The sequence below is a fragment of the Rhinolophus ferrumequinum genome, chromosome 14 (genome assembly GCF_004115265.2).
Source record: "Rhinolophus ferrumequinum isolate MPI-CBG mRhiFer1 chromosome 14, mRhiFer1_v1.p, whole genome shotgun sequence".
In the NCBI taxonomy this organism is placed as follows: domain Eukaryota; kingdom Metazoa; phylum Chordata; class Mammalia; order Chiroptera; family Rhinolophidae; genus Rhinolophus; species Rhinolophus ferrumequinum.
The window spans coordinates 72,329,701-72,345,941 of NC_046297.1; the positions used below are offsets into that span (position 1 = coordinate 72,329,701).

Consider the following 16,241-nt stretch of genomic DNA (forward strand, 5'->3'; position numbering starts at 1 on the left):
TCTGGTTTTACCACCTTCCAGGACAACAGGACCACTGGGACCCTCGTAGGAAGCCAGGTCCACTGCCCAGCCCAGAGCTCGGCAGCCTCATCCTCTCACTGGCTCTTTCACCCCTACAAGAGCCAGATGTACCAGAAATTGGGCCCGAAGGGACGCCGAGGTCTCCAGTTCTGGTTGGACAGGGAACAGACACAAGGGTCTCCCCTCACTCCCCTCACAGCCCCCAATCCAGGCAGATGCTGCAGACCCCTCAGACGTCGTCCAGCCCCGCCTGGCACCTGTCTGTCCCCATCTCTTCCACCTAGGTCAGCGATGCTTACCCAGGTCAGTGCAGAAAGTGGCCAGAAGCAGAAACACCAGAAGTGGCCTCATCGTGGGGCATCCGCTACAGGGACTGGGGCGCTGCTGTGCTGGTGCATTTATACGGTGGGCCGGCCCGGTCAGACCTAGTAATTTAGCTGGAGACGAGCTTGGGAGAGGGGCCTGCCTGACTCAGGGCTGAGGCTTCCCTTTGTCCTGCCCCCGGGGCCCCAGGGGACTCTCCAAAGGCCACTGCCTTTCTCTCCATCCTAGACCTTGGCCTCCTTTTCCCTTGCCCCATGAGGCCCCAGGTGGGGCTGGGAGAAAAAGAGGCATAGGTACAGTAGGCTGTGGGGGACAGCCCACTCTGGAGGCTTGGGGGATACAGCCCTGACCTAGGGTCTAGTCTGGAGGACCCAGCCTGCCCACAGCTCTTTCAAGCAGGCACAGCCGTCTCCTCTGGGCCATGGCAAGCAGGGAGGCCCCGAAGCCAATTAATGGGGAAGCCGCAGCCCTATAGACTGAAAATGTCTGCATCTCCACTGTGCACACAGGTCACCTAGGGCTCAGGTAAATGCTGGTTGTAACTCAGAGGCCCGGGTGGGACCTGAGACTCTTCGTCTAACAAGCTCCTGGGGGTGCTGGTCTGCAGGGCCAAGCGAGAATCACGGTGCCCAGCACCCAGTGGGCACTCCTTCACTGCCATCCGGCCTCTAGGCCAAGCTCTGGGGACTGTGGGTGACAAGGGTGACCTGCGGGGGGGACACAAGTAGTGGGCTGCTGCTGGTTTCTGTTTTGGGGTCTGGCTGGGGTTCCAGAGGCTGAGATGTTGGAGCTCACACCTGATGTCTCTGCTCCAACCCCTCCCAGGCCACAGGGCTCTCTCTACTGGTGGCTGTAGTCCCCTCCCCAGTGACCACACAGCTACCTTTCTAGAAGCACCTCTGATGTGTCACAATCTCCTGAGAGCCCCAAAGAAGCCCACTCTCTGCATAGCTCCGCCCCCCTGGCCTCCCGTTCCCTCCAGCCTCCCCACCACCCTCGGTCTCCATGGCGGACTCCGCACATCCAGGCCCTGCCCAGGCCTGGCCTTGTGCCCGGGACACTCTTCCCTCCTTTCCCTCCCCGGTGGCATCGTCTTTGTCTGCCCAGGCCTGCGCCCTTGCAAGGTCCCTAAGAGCCTCTCCTCCTCCCCCCTGAGGAGGTGGGCTGAGATGCTGGGTACTAATCAGCACGCCCAAGGGTGGCCTCACTGAGGCCAGACCTGCTTCTCGCTCTCCCCACACCCGGAGCACCCAGGTGACCGGCCCAGGCCTTTGAGGGAATGTGCAATGCAGCAAACAGGCTGGGAGGGGAAGACAGAGCCCTGGGCTCTGCGTGTCCCCTGCCCCAAGTGATGAGCAATCTGTCTTTGTTCAGGCGTTGCTGATCCCTACTCAGTGCCAGGCTTGGGCCCTCGGTGCTGGGGCTCAGGGGTGAAAGGCTAAGTGTGGGCGGTATGGGGACCCACATTTACAGAGAGTAGTCAGGTGACAGCTATGGGTCCTGTGCACAGCCACCAGCCTCTGCCTGCAAATTGCGTGGGTGAGCTGCATTTTGAAGTAGGGGTGGTAGAGGGGACTGGTGAAAGCAGAGGAGGAGCAGTTGGAAAGGAATAGGGCAAGCTCAGCTGGGTGATGTGTTCCTCAAATTCTCATCGGCTGGATCTTTCCTGACAGGTACGGCTTTTTCAAATTGCTGTCTATGTTCTTGAGGGTCTGTGAGAGCTTTTTGTCCTCTAACAGGACAATCTGAGAAATGACCCTCAGGAATCTCAAAGAGCCTTTTAGGAGCAAAGATTCTGCAGCCCCAGGGAGCAAGGGCCCTGGAGAGGGGCCTACCAATTTGGGAGCTCCCTCAGGAGGGGAGGAGCAGGAGGGCAGGGGCTGATCTGGGTGGGTGGTGATGGCAGAGGAATGTGACCCAAGCGCCAGCTGCCCAGGGGCTGGGGGAGGGGTAGAACTGCCCCTCGTAATAAAGCATCTGCTACTCACTGTTTTACAAGCTGAATGCTTTCCAATTAAGGCCCAGACTCACCCCAGGCCACAGTTAACTGTGGCCCCCGCAGCCTGACTCTGGACTCCACTTCCCAGAGTGGCTGAGAGGGAGACACGGGGCTCCCTGTCCCACAGGTGTGCTGGCAGGTGAGGGAACTGGGGCAGCAGTGAAGCCCGGGACTGGATACACAGCATGGACCCTGTCGGCCTAGAGGGGCTCAATCCTGCCCTCCAGTAAGAGACCTTGATCCTAGTTAGGAACCCCAAGACTGCCACATGATCCAGAGCCCAAGTTGTGCTTTTGCCTTCCCCTCCCTTGACCCCCCTTTCCCTCCCTGCTCCTTCCCCTCCTTCCCCCCTGAACTCTGCCCCTTGCTGTCATGCTGGGGCTGGAAAAGGGGTGCTCCTGTACCTACATATACCACGGAGGACTCTGTGCCCTGACCCTGATTACCCTGACCCTGGTCACAGGCTGAGCCCAAGCCTTGGCCATAGGAGACTGTTCTAGTCTTCAGTCCTATGAGAAGACTGTGGGGGAGGCGAAGAAAGCTCAGTTTGCTCAGGGGGTCTGTTAGAACTTTTTTTCCTCTAATAGGACAATCTGAGACACCTCACGGGGGCTTAGCCAGCAGCTGGAGAGATCAGGCTGGTGGGACTCTTCAGGTGTCATGAGCAGAAAGTTTGGTGTTCTGAGTGGTTCTGGCCCATTGCCCTAGGCCGGGCTTGCTCCCCTCCTTCTCGCTCAGAGCCTGGCCCCTGCCCCCGGCATGCTCCCTTCCATTTGCTGTAGCAAGGAGAACACCAGCTTCTCTATACCCATCCAAGTCTCAGGGCACAAGGAGCTGCCGCTGGCCATGTCCCACTGGCCGCTCCTGGAGCCTCCCTGATTCCTTCAAGAGGAGGAGCCGGGGCAGAGAAGGAGGAGGAGGAGGATCGGGATAGTTTTCTCAGAGTCCTGGGTGGCTGGTTGCTCTAACTCCGACCTGTCTGGGCAGTAAGGAGCCAGGAAGCTTGGACGCGCGTGTTCCTGAGCGTGGGCAGCTGGCATTTCCCGGGACCTAGGAGGTGGCAAACTGGATAAACCAGGGTGTCCCAGCTGTCAGCATCTTGTAAGGCGGACCTGGGACAGTCCAGCCTGCTCTCCCCTGCAGGTCGGGGCTGAACCGTGGACAAGGCCCAGTAGCCAGCTCCACGGAGCCGGGGTACGGGAGGTGGGCCAGGACGGGCGAATAGGAGCTCACCAGCCAGAGCAAGGGCCCAGGTGAACAGGTCAGCCATCTTAAGAAACGTCTGCATAGGAGCGGCTCCCTCTCTGACGATGGCACCCCTGAGTTCTGTTCTAGCAAAATGTCATGGAAATTGTGGCACACACTGGGCAGATCCTAGCCATGGAAATTTCACACTCCATTGTCTTGTTTAACACAATGCCAAGGAACCACCAAGTCCTCGGCACAGCTCCTGCCCTCCAGGGCCTGCTCCCTCTAGCGCCCCCTGCTGGTAAAGCAGAAATGCTGGAAGCTGAGCAGAGGGAGGGCGAGCCCTGGGCCCATAACTCCACCAGCAGCACCTTCTCTTGCAGCAGAGGGATGCACCTCTCAGGGCTCCTTCAAGCTGTGGGGAGCAGTGTGCCCTGATACCCCGGCCAGCATCTCACAAAGGCCCTGCAGCCTGGGAGTGTCTCCCTCCCCTCCCTGCACTGTGCAGAGGCTCGGGGGCCCCGCTCCCTCCTGGTACCCTTCCTGGCATCTCCCCAATACTTCTTGCACGTGGAATCCTATCTGGGCACTGGTGTGAATTCACGCACAGCCCTTCACACTTTGAGAGCCGCCCCCACCTTTAGCCCCCACCCGTTCTGCCCTTTGCTGCTTCTCCTGCCCCATTCCCACATCACACACCTGTGCACAGACACATACACACTCACACCCACTAATTCATGCTGACACACTCACACAGGCACATGTCTCACACTCACACACCCAGTGCACAATCCTGAATGCACCAGGCTTGATCCAGCCCTCTGGCTTCTATCAAGACGTCACTCAGCAGGGCCGCTGTCCCCTGGCCTCTTGTCTGAGTATTTCTCCTTCATAAGGCTCAAGAGTGAAGGATCTGGGGAGCGTTTGGTGCTTCCCACAAGACTGACAACAGCATGGGAAGGTGGGAGGGAGGGCAGCCCACTGTGGGGTGCAGGTATCCTGTGTGGGGTGCAGCTGTGCCAGGAATGCTCGGGCTTTGTGGTCCGCAGACCAGTTGATCCAGCTTGGTTGTACGGCTTTGTCCTTCCACAGCCTTAAACTCTTTGTCAGTAAGATAGGGTAACTGACAAAGATGGGGTAACCCCTCCCCAGGGCTGTCCTGAGAGTGAAAGGGGAGAATGTCTGGCAGAGCCCACGACCAAGGCACGCCTTAGAAACAGATGAAGATGTTGATGGTGAGTTTGGGGGCTCCCAAGGCGTGGGGCTTGCTTCAAGTCATCTGACAAGACAAAAGTGTGACTGGGGACACAATACAGAGGGTCTGGGGGCCCTGTGCATGGGAGAAGGGACCCCAGAATGCATCTAGGCCTCCAGGGAGCAAGGCCCTGGTGGAGTGCAGTGGCTTCAGGGCTCCTGGACGCTTCCCACCAGGACCGAGGAGAGTGGGAGGGGGATAGTGGAGGACAGGGAGGGAAGGAGCTTGGCCGGGGGAAATGGCCTAGTGGGCACAGGCTCCTGGCCGGTCTTCCCAGCTTGGAGGGTGCCACAGGGGAAGGCTTTGAAGGGGAGCATCGTGTCCCCAGTGCTTCTGAGGTTCCCCACTCCCAAGCTCTGAGTGGGAGAGCAGGTGTCCTCTCAGCCGAGGAGGGTAGCTCAGGTGTGGGCATGCACCCACAGCCTCGGGGCCCATCTCTCCACCTCATCCTCCACCCCATGTTGTCCTGTTTGCACCTCCACCGGGTCCACTCTGCAGAAAGGAAGCATTTCCTGTACCTGTGCTGTCCAGCTGGAGTCTGCCACCTGGAGGGCCAGGTGTCACTGTGGTGTAGGTGGCAGGTGGCTCTCTGTGCCTGGAGAAGCCGGCTGGCCTCCTGGAGGGTGGAACGCCCCACGGGCAGCACCATCTTGCTGATCCTGCTTCAGAGGCCTGGCCAGGGGCCAGGCTGGATGTTGGCCCCTCTGCCACCTGGATCCTGCAAACAGGAGACAGGTAAGGGAGGATTGGTCAAACTAGGGACAGGGAGGTCCCCACGTACTGAAGTCATTCATTTGTTCATTCATTCCACAGACGTTTATTGCACCTCCCGCATGCTGGGGACCTAGGGTGACAAATGTGCAGGCCTGTGGCAGTGAGGGATCGGCACATGCCTCCCACAGTCCCTGGAGTGGAGAAGGCCTTTGCAGGAAATCCTTCAGGCTCAGGGAACAAGGGTGCTTGGCTCCCACCCGGGCTGTGCCCTCCCGGCAGTGGGACCTTGGGCAAGCTTCCCGCCTCACTCTCGTCATCTCTACCTCAGGGGCCCCTCGTGGCCAACCTTGGAAGGCACTTATGCAGGTCTAATGTGGTGATGCCAACAGACGCCGTCAGCGCCCACCTGTACCTCAGCCTTGCCCCCTGGTGCCTGTGCCTAGCTCCCAGCACTTCTTGGCCTGATTCCCATCCCCCCACCCCAGCAAGGCAGCCAGGAAAGCCAAGAAATGAATGCCCCCTGTCCCTGAGGCCCCAGGCAGCTGGGATCAGGGAGTCCATAACCCCAACCCCTCACCCAGGTGGGACCAATCATGTGAGGGGTCCACACAGGCTCTGGGAGACTCCCACAGGATGGAGCCCACGGCCCACAGGGTAGCTGTCTGGACAAGGCCTCACCTTCCTGTCCACCGTGGAGATGCCCCTTTACCAGCAAAATGGGTTTATTTGGGAACAGCAGAGAATTGTAATTTGAGACAAGCATGCGATAGCAAAAACTACAGGCAAGTCCAGAAAACAAAGGAGAGGAACTTTATAGAGAAAAGGGAAGAAGTTGGGAGGAGGTGCTTTGAACAAAAGACCCTTGGAGGAAAGCAAGAGTTCAGGGTGGTGACCCTTCTCACTGGCTGAGTTGCTGAGCAAGGAAGGAAATCTTCGTTTCTCCTGTTGGACTAGTAGTATGGCCCTGCAAGGTACCTCTCTTCCTGCTGGGGTCTGGGACTGACCCCGGGTGGTTGTGTGTAAGGGCTCCCGATTCGGGCCTCTGGACTCCATTGTGAAAGCGGTTTCCTTTATTCATGTTCACATCTGACATTAGAAAACTCTACCAGAGTTTTTGTGCCTACTGTTTGCATGGTGTGCCCATTACTAAGTAATAGACTCCGCTCCACCCGCCTTCCCAAGCCAGCCAGGGGGCCCTGCACCAGACTCTGCACCCCATTTCGGAAGAGCCGGTGCCGCCTTGCGAGGTTCTGCCGCCAGAGGCGCCAGCGGGGCTGCTGGGCTGTTTCCCGAGCGCGGCCGGTTTGCTCCTCGGCTTCCGGTCCGCCAGCGCCGCTGCTTCAGCCGGTGGGGCGCTTCTCTCCGCAGCTGCCGGATGGCTGCGGTTTTTCCAGCGTCGCAGACCATCTCTGTTGTCCCCAACCCCCACCTCCGAGACCCCGGCCAGAGACACCTCCTCCTCGGGGTCTGGAACCAGGCCGGGCTCTGCTCCGGCTCAGAGCCACCAGCCCGGTGTGGACACCCAGTCCTCGGAGCTTCTCAGGGTCAGAAATTCCAACCTGTCACCTGGTGACTTCAGCTCTAGGGTGGCAGCAGCCTCATGGAGCTGTTACAGCCCCACGGCCACTCCTGTGCTTGTGGTTGTAGGACCTGGGAGCCAAGAATGGTCTTTTATATATTTAAATGTTAGAGGAGGGAAAGAACCTTTCCTGAAAGTTCTATGAAAGGCGTTTCATTGTCCATCGGTAAAGTTTTCTGGAACGCACAGTGCCTGTTCACTTTCATATTTCCCTCCTGCAGAAGAACACTTGCCGCGACACACTTGAACTCGTTTATCTTTCTGCCACCATCTGCTGCTCGTCACAAGTAATTCTTCACACTGGTACATGGTGGTCTTCAAGGTGCAATCTAATTCTTCAGTTCTAGGTAGTAAAACCCCCAGACCTCATTCTTTTCCACAGTTGATATTCACATATATGGACTCTTTTATTCTTCCCCTTGCTTTTCTTTTCTCTGCACTTCCTTGCTTATGTTTGAGATCATTTTTCTTTTACCTCCTGGATTTCTTCTAGAGTTGTCCACTAGCGATAGCTCCTCTGAGATTTCGTTTACCTGAATCTGTCTTTACCTTTGACTTTTGAAGCATAGTTTGCTTTGCATAAAGCCCTAGATCAGTGGTTATTTTCTTCCAGTGCCTTGACAGTGTCATTCCGTTGTTGTCTGTCTCTCATGCCTTATTTTCTCTTTTTGGATCTTGGTTATTAGACTTCCTGTTGCTCCTGTGACCGTTTGGCTGCTTTGAAGATGTTCTCCTTAACCTTAGTATTTGGCAGGCTGACTAAGATGTGCCTAGGTATGACTTTTTCCATCCTGCTTCAGTCTCTCAAAACTTTCTTCAATCAGTGGGTTGATATTATGAATCAGATTTGGAAAATTGTTAGCTCCTAGATCTTGAAATGTTGCCTCCATCCCATCTCTTTGTCTTACTCTTGGTGCATCCACATGCTATCAGCTACTGCTGCCTACCCAGCCACCCAAAGCCGTCCAACAGAAAGCATCATCATTATCTTCCATGTGCCCATGGCAAGGCTGCTGGGTAGCTCTGCTTCTCACGACAGGTCAGCTGGGATGGTTCCACTACATACGGGCCTCCTCCTCCTCCTACCAGTGGGTGAGCATATCCTTCTTAGGATGATGGTAGAGGCATACGAAGGCAATTGAGTCGGGACTACTCAAGCTCATGTCAAGGCTTTGTTTGTCACCTCTGCCGACATCTCATTGCCCACAGCTAGTCACATGATGGAGCCCAAAGTCAAGTTTGGGAAATAAACCCAGCCTTTGATTGGAGGGCCTGCAAAGTTATATGGCAAAAGGTGTTGATAGGGTTGGTAAAGAACCAGTGTCAATGATTACCATGTTTCCCCGAAAACAAGACCTAGCCAGATGATCAGCTCTAATGTGTCTTTCGGAGCAAAAGTTAATGTAAGACCTGGTATATTATATTATATTAACATTATATTATATTATATTATATTATATTATATTATATTATATTATATTGATAATACAGGGTCTTACATTAATTTTTGCTCCGAAAGACGCATTAGATCTGATTGTCCAGCTAGGTATTATTTTTGGGGAAACACGGCTAGGTATAGTTGGAAAATAACTAATTTCTTTAGGGCAATTCCAGCAGTGTGTGTGTGTGTGTGCGCGCGCGCGCGCGCGCACGTGTGCCGTCACACCAAACGGGTTTCTCTCTCTCTCTTTCTCTCTCTGTTGCATTTCTTTCCCTTTCCTTCCTTTGATCCTTTTACTCTTATTCCTCCTTAGTCCTCCTCTCTCTTCCTCCGTTTCTCTCTCTCTCTTTCCCTCAATTAACAAAAATGATTTGAGAATCTGGTACTCATCCAGAACAAAGACCATGAGTTAAATAGTTCTATGTATATTCTTCTGCTGGCAAACTTCCCAGGCTTCAAAATCATGGCAGAAGACTGTGCTATGCATTGAGGAAAGAAAGACCTGGCAAGTAACTCAATATTATGGTTCTTGGATGCTGAGTTCAGAAAACCCTGTTACCAGCCAGGCTGTTGGGGCCTCTGCTCCCTAAAGAGACAGAAATGGTCAATCAAGGATCTGGGCTTGGAAGTTCGAAACTTGGCCCTCATGACTTGTCAACAATATCAATTGTTTTTTTTTTTTTTGTAAAGCTTTTTAGTAAAATATAGCTAACATATAATATTAGTTTCAGGTATATCTCACAGTTATTCAACAGGACTCACCTGGCACTATACAGAGTTATTACCACATTATTGATTATATTCCCTATGCTAAAGAAGTGATCACCATAAGTCCAGCAACCATCTGACACTGTACCACAGTATCAATATTATTGACTATGTGTTGTTTTTTTTTGAACAGGATTTTATTGGGGAACAGTGTGTACTTCCAGGACTTTTTTCCAAGTCAAGTTGTTGTCCTTTCAGTCTTAGTTGTGGAGGGCGCAGCTCAGCTCCAGGTCCGGTTGCCAGTTAGTTGCAGGGGGCGCAGCCCACCATTGGAACCCGCAACCTTGTGGTTTGAGAGCACAAGCTCCAACCAAGCAAGCCATCCGGGAGCTCAGCAGCAGCTCAGCTCAAGGTGCCGTGTTCAATCTTAGTTGCAAGGGGCACAGCCCACCTCCCTTGTGGGAGTCGAAGAGTCAAACCGGCAACCTTGTGGTTGAGGGGACACGCTTCAACCAACCGAGCCATCTGGCCACCCGGGAGCTGAGCGGCAGCTCATTGACTTCATTCTAGTTGCGGAGGGCGCAGCTGGCTGGCCCATGTGGGAATCGAACCGGCAGCCCCATTGCCCAGAGCTCGCGCTCTAACCAACTGAGCCACCCGTCCGCCTGATTCCTATTATTCCTATTACTAATTCTATTGTAAGCATTTAAGTTTGGAAACGCTCATCAGTTTCCCCCCGATGCTGCTCTAGCTTTATCCCAAAGGTTTTTTTCGTTTTTTTGTTGTTGGTGGTGGTTTTCTGACTTTTGTTAACTGTTCAATTAAAAACACTTTAAAATTTCCATTATGCTGTCTTGTTTTGAGAGGAATGCCTATTTTGTGACTGTTGGGTACAGGGTACAACATACATGTATTAAATCAGTTTGTTAGTTGTGTTCAGTTTTCTTCCTATTAAACTTTCACCTTCGGGTCTGTCCATTACTGAGAGAGGTTGTGTCAATACTCGGCTATTTCTGGTTTGGTCAGTCTCTCCTTGTAGGTGTAACATTTTTTACTTTATGCATTTTGAAGCACTTCTATTAAATACATGTAAGTTTTCAACTGTTAAAGTTTTTTTCCTGGTGAATTGAGCATTTAGTCATTTATACTTTTAGGGATTTTTGCCTTAAAGTCAATTTGTCTAAAATTAATAATGTAAGTCCACTATATTTTCTCCCATCTTTTATGATTTTTAGTGGTCTGATGTTTTGAGTGTGTTTTTCTGGATCGACACAAAAAAATTCCATCTGATAATCTGTCTTTGAGCTGCCAATATTTCTTCTGTGGTTACTAAGGCGTGCAGATGAATTTCTATCATCAGTTATATGTCATTTTTACTTCTATCCATTTTCACTCAATTATTGACTTTTTCTATACATACGTAGAAGGTAAAAACTCCATTTCCATCCTGTCTAAATTCTATTGTATCTCCAGTCTCCTTGTGAACTATTAAAAAAACCTTCCACTTGAATCGCCTGCCTTCTCATGCCATTTGTATTCTATTTCTGTATCTTTTCTTTAACCTCCCAAAAGAGGAATTACTATTATTGTGCTGGCTAGTCCGTGTTTCTTTTGATTGATCATGTCTTAGTTGGCTCCGGGTGTTACAGCGAAACCTCACAGACCGAGGGGCAGAAACACCAGAACAAGGTTTCAAGCCTCTGCTCCCTAGCACCTCCATGAGCCCTTATACGGCCCGTGGTGTCCAGCTATCACAAGGACTGGAAACTCATGTGGTTCCTGACAGATGCTACAAGTCCCTTCCAGTGCCGGAGTGCTCGCCAACCCTCATGGGCCCTCCCTACCCACTGTCCCCCAGGATGGACTTACGCCTCTAGTTTGAAAGGTTCCGATGTGACAGAGATGGCCCTCCTCCATGCCTCAGGGATGGCACAGAAACCACCCTCTGCGTGCCCCACCTGCCTCCTTCTGAAGCCACTGAGACTCTTTCTGGAAGGTTCCCAAGCTGCCCTACACAGCAGTCACCCTGTGTCAGACCAGTTGGGGGCTGGCCAAGGTGTAAGGGCAGAAAGGAGCAGGTGAGCAGTGGGAGGGCTGCCCCCACACAAAATCCACACCAAAGGGGAGAAAGCATTTGTCTTGTGAACTTGGGTCGGCCTTTTTGGCTCTCTTTGCATAGCTGCTTCTCAACTCACGCAGGAAAAAAAGTTGACCCCACTGCTGTCCACCAGGCCCAAGGTTCAGATGAGGACAAATGCAAGTGAGTCCACACACCTGTGCCATTGGTGGGTGAAGTCCAAGTGCATTCAATAAATTCCTTGTCTTCTGTCTCCTGGAATCTGGTAGGAAGAGCCGAGGAAAAGCCATGGAGACTCCCCCATCAGTATAGGGGTGTCCTAGGCTGATGTCCCACTACCCCATTCAGTCTGTCTCCTCCACTGACCCTAGGTCCCCCAAAGGTCTGGAGCCTCTGAACACTACTCCCCCCCACGGGTGGTGCACAGCTCTCCCCACCCCACACACTGCAGCGCTGGCAGGTGAAGAGGACTAGAAGAAAGACCGGCTGTCAGCCATAATCAGTTACAAGGCTTGATTTCAAAGAGAGACACTTGTAAACAAAATTGCTCTCAAGAGTCAGGGACTCACTCTGAATGCAAGCTGGGAGCCACAGCCACTGGGGTGTGGTCCTCCCTCCAATCCCAAGGCCCCGAAACGTCAGACCACAAGTCAATCAATGGAAAACAACTTTAATGGTGCAACTTCCCCCCACCTGTGGCAAGTCTGCTTCACTTGTGCGACGAGCCCAGAAGGGCCAGCCTGCAGCCTGCCTGTGGCTCAGGGCGGTCTGAGGACCAGTGACGCCGAGGTGAGTGTCAGGAGCAGCATGAGCCCAGCACTGCTGCTCTGCATGTCCCCCGCTCGTCCGGATTGCCGGTACCTTCTTTCTGTGTCATTGATCTGTGGTGCTTGGTTGTTGCACAGCGAGTTTCTACAGCAGCTCGCATACAGGAAGGGCATCGGCTTTACGAGTACGAACGACTTGAAGACATATTCATTTGGATGAATTATTGGACAAAACCTCGAGCACTGCCTTGAAACATAGATGAAACGTACAAGAATTCCTAACAGGAAATAAAGACAGACAAGGAGAAAGGAATCAACGTGCACTGAATGCAGCAACACCAGCATTGTTTTTGTCTGTATCTGTCCAACCCTGACCCTTCTGGTGCCCCCTTCCCCACCCAAAGGCCCACACTGCAGAGGGGTACCTAGGGGGCAGCCATCCCTGAGGAGGAACAGCTGCTTCTGGGGGCTACGTGATGTCAGCTGCCCCCAGTCTCAACCTGTCCAGGTGCACCCGTTTGGGAATGTGCAGGATGCTTAGGCCTCAACTTCTCCAACACGGGGCTGCTCACAGACAGACACACAGGAGCCAGGGACTTCCAGCCATCGCCCAGGGCTGGGAGCTGGCTCGCTCAGTGAGCTGCTGCCAGGGCCCGGATGTCAGTGCTGTGACAGTGAGCCTGCTGCACGGGCACAGCTCAGTGCTGGGGACAGGGACAGTCTTACGACTTCACCTCATCTTGTCTTCATCGTGCAAATCGTTTTCCCCTATTAAGTTATAACATCCACGTGAGGCTATAGAAGCTTAACCCTCCACACAGCACCCCACACATTTTCTGGAACATGGAAGGCCCCCAGAAGCAGCTGAAGAACTGAATCGGAATTCAATAGCCCTGACGATGCAAGGGGATGGGCGGGGAGCAATGCCAGGCCTTCCAGAAGCTCCCAGGTGAATCACGGATGACAGACAGGGTGCACACATATTAAAGCATGCGCACTCCTTTCAGAATGCAGTTTACGCCTATACCCCGAGTTATGTGCACCACCTACAAGCTGTTCTCAGGGCCACTCCGGAAATCACAAAAACGTAATTTTTCTGTTAAAACTGAATGAAAAGAACTGTACTATTTTCTTCCTACACCCCCATGTTTCATCTTGACCGATGGGTGACGTGCGCTCCCTGTATCGGCACCGTCCTTCCATGAGCTGGCCTGCCCTCAGCACCTGCTCCCACTCCTGGTCTCTCAGGAATTGGGTCTTTAAATTAAAACTAAATGTCATTTACATGTTTGTTATTCTCTATGGAATAAAATGAGACAGATCTGAATTTCCAAAAGTTTTCTATGGACCAGCCTCTGGAACCCGGTGTCACCTGAGATACAGTAGACCTTACACAACTCGGGATCGGGGCACAGCACTCCCTTGCAGTGAAAACTCCACGTATAACTACAGCTGGCACCCCGCAAACACGGATCCCAGTAGTGTAGTCCCCGCTGTAAGCACAGTGGGAACTGCATAGGTCAGCTGGAAAAAGTCCCCACAGAAGTGGCCCTGCACAGCTCAAACCTGTGTTGTCGAGGGTCACCTGCACTTACTCACGATAACAGTAGCACAATATTCAGAGTCCTTGGGACAGATGGTTGGCTCGGTGCACCTGACAGTATTGTATTCCTCGCAAACGTGACACTTCAGTAAAGCTGAAAGGAGGAATAAAAGACAGTGGAGTGTTCTAGTTCTCCAGTCCTATGCGAAGGACGCCCTCCAGACTCTCCCTTCTCCAATGAGCACCTACCGGGGAGCCCCGCCTTTCCCAGGCCCCAGAACCACCCCACCCAGAGCCTCATGCAAGCATCCACAGGGTGCATCTCCCTCACACACCCACACCCAGACACACGTTATGGACACACACATGCAGACGGGCACCACCACACCTGATAGAAACCCCATAACCTCGGGCACGCGCAAGCACACCCTGGTATCTCACATTCTGCTTTAAGGACAGCTCCAGGGTTTCAGCGTCTGCTGCCACCCACCGCTCCTGCTCCAGCTCCCTACAGCCCCTTCGGGACCCCCCAGGCCCTGCATCCTAACTCCCACACACTAGTGTACTGTCTCCTAGGGCGGGACTCGCTCCCTGAGAAGGAGCCGGTCACCCTCTACCAGGTTTCCTGTTCTCAGAGATAGCCCCAGAAGGCCCCACCGGGACCAGGCCAGGCTTGCCTTTCAGCCTGACATTGCCAGGAAGGCAGGGTCATCGAGGGGACAGCAGGCTGCTGGGGAATACACCACGGTTCCAGCCACCACTGCCTGCCCTTGGGGTAGGGAGCCCCAAATCAAGAGGCTCCCCCACTAGGTGTTCAGGTCAGCTGCCACACTCCTGACGCTCTCATGCTCACTGATTCCTGTGCCATGTGACTGCCCAAACCCACCTGGGGCCATGGCAGTGTCCAAACACAAAAAGCCTCCCCAGGCTCTGCACAGGCATTCCGGCCTGCTGCCTTCTCCCAGCCCAGAAGCCCAAGGGGCTTGGACTCACCTTGTCTTCCAGTCAAGGTGACGTTTGTCTCCACCCATGGCAGGCCCATGACCAGGAGCAAAGCAAGGAGCACTGTCATTTCCAGGGGTGTCTGGCCCTGTACGTGAGAAGCAGCGCCACTTGGTCAGCTCTGGGGCTCCAGAGTTAGCCCTGGCGCCGGTGTGCTCACCGCCATTCAAAGTCCTCTGCCCCTAGACACTCGGACAGCACACCTGCTCCTCACCCACTGACCTGAGCCAGGTGTGCTCTGTTGTGTCAGGTGGCCTGTCACCACTACCAAGCCGGGCCCTCCATCCCCAAGGACCCCACCAACCCCTAGAACTCTGTGCATTCACTCATCCATCCCCCAGCACACCTCCTTCGAAGGGTTTCCTGCTGCCCCTCCCTGAAGGCTGCACCAGGTTTCCCCCACCCCTGCCTTGCGCTCCTGCTCTCCAAGGAGCCCCCACAGGACCCCCTGCCATCCAGCACCCCCTCTCTTCCGCCCCATCTTCCGCTCCCTTTCTGCCCATCAGCCAGGTCATCTCCACAAGTATCCTGACCTTAGTGGGCAGGAAGGCAAGGGTGTTCCCGCAGCGCCTGGGGGCTGAGGCTGCCTCGCTGTCTAGGGGCCTGCGGGCCTCACACCCCACACTCTCCAGCCCCGCCCTCTTCTGGGAGGTCCCTGGGCTCCATTTCAGATGTTCCCCATTCTGAACCCCCTTCTCCATGCTGTCGGGCAGGTGGGGGGTGGGGTGGGGCCTACAGGGAGAGGCAGAGGGCCCTGGATTTGGTGGAGGCAGGGTCCTCTCACGGAGGGCACGGACCGTCGCCAGATCCTTGCCCTAGGCTGGCGGCTGAGCCCCCCACCCAGGATCCCCCAGCACCCGTCCACGCAGCCCCGCCCACGACGCGGGGTCTTAGCGCTGAGCCTGTTCAGGTCCCAGCGGAGGACAGAACGACCACCGTCCTCCTAGGCATCCTCTCAGGAGCCCATCGCACCGTGCATTCTGGGTTCTCCCCGTCAGGGCCCAAAGGATAACCAGACCCACTTCCCATCAGGCTTCGCGCACCTTCTGGAAAGTTCAGCTTCCCTCTCAGGGCTGGGCCGGCGCCACTGGAAAGAGAGCGGTTGGAGCACAGGGCCACGCCCGCTCCTTTGTGCCCTCCCCTTCAGGGGCCGCCTGCGGTGGGACTCCCGGCTCCCATCCCGGAAGAGCCTGGAACTCACCTGCAAGGCTGCTCTCCCGTGAGTGCCCTCCAGGCCCCACCAAGGCGGAAGGTTCCAGGGCTGGGCGAATCACCGGCAGGAAGTGCGGAAGGTTCCAGGTCTGGGCGAATCACGGTATTGCGACGCTGAACGTTCTGCGATTGGGTGTCTCATGAGGTGGGTGGAGCCGAAGGTTCCAGAAGGTCTGGGAGGAGCACAGGTGGGTGGCACGGAAGGTTCCAGGTCTGGGCGCATTACTGGCGGGTGGCGTGGAAGGTTCCAGAAGGCCCGGGTGCCACATGGGGTAAGTGGAGCTGAAGATTCCAGAAGGTCTGGGCGCTTCACGGGCGTAGGCCCAGACCTCGGCCTCTGGTCACTCCTCGCAGGTCGCCCCCAATCAGGGGGTCCTGAGCCCCGCAGGCGCCACCAGCGGTCCAGACGCA

General features: G+C 54.6%; 1 protein-coding gene across 1 annotated transcript; it reads right to left on the minus strand.

Annotated features, from left to right (window-relative positions):
- Positions 1–12,064: 12,064 nt before the first annotated feature.
- LY6K (lymphocyte antigen 6 family member K) lies at positions 12,065–14,703 on the minus strand. The gene is made up of 3 exons (XM_033125999.1): positions 14,610–14,703; positions 13,669–13,770; positions 12,065–12,351 (listed from the first exon to the last, which is right to left on the minus strand). The coding sequence occupies exons 1-3, from the start codon at positions 14,686–14,688 to the stop codon at positions 12,065–12,067; spliced, it is 468 nt and encodes a 155-aa protein (XP_032981890.1). The 5' UTR covers positions 14,689–14,703.
- Between the last annotated feature and the right edge of the window lie 1,538 nt (positions 14,704–16,241).

What these genes read in the sequence shown, in the direction of transcription:
- LY6K (XM_033125999.1), bottom strand. Translation starts at nt 14,688, where the DNA reads ATGACAGTGCTCCTTGCTTTGCTCCTGGTCATGGGCCTGCCATGGGTG. An exon ending in CACCTTGACTGGAAGACAAG is followed by an intron (nt 13,771 to 14,609) that starts GTGAGTCCAAGC and finishes TCCTCCTTTCAG; the next exon opens with CTTTACTGAAGTGTCACGTT. An exon ending in TTGTGCTACTGTTATCGTGA is followed by an intron (nt 12,352 to 13,668) that starts GTAAGTGCAGGT and finishes ATTTCCTGTTAG; the next exon opens with GAATTCTTGTACGTTTCATC.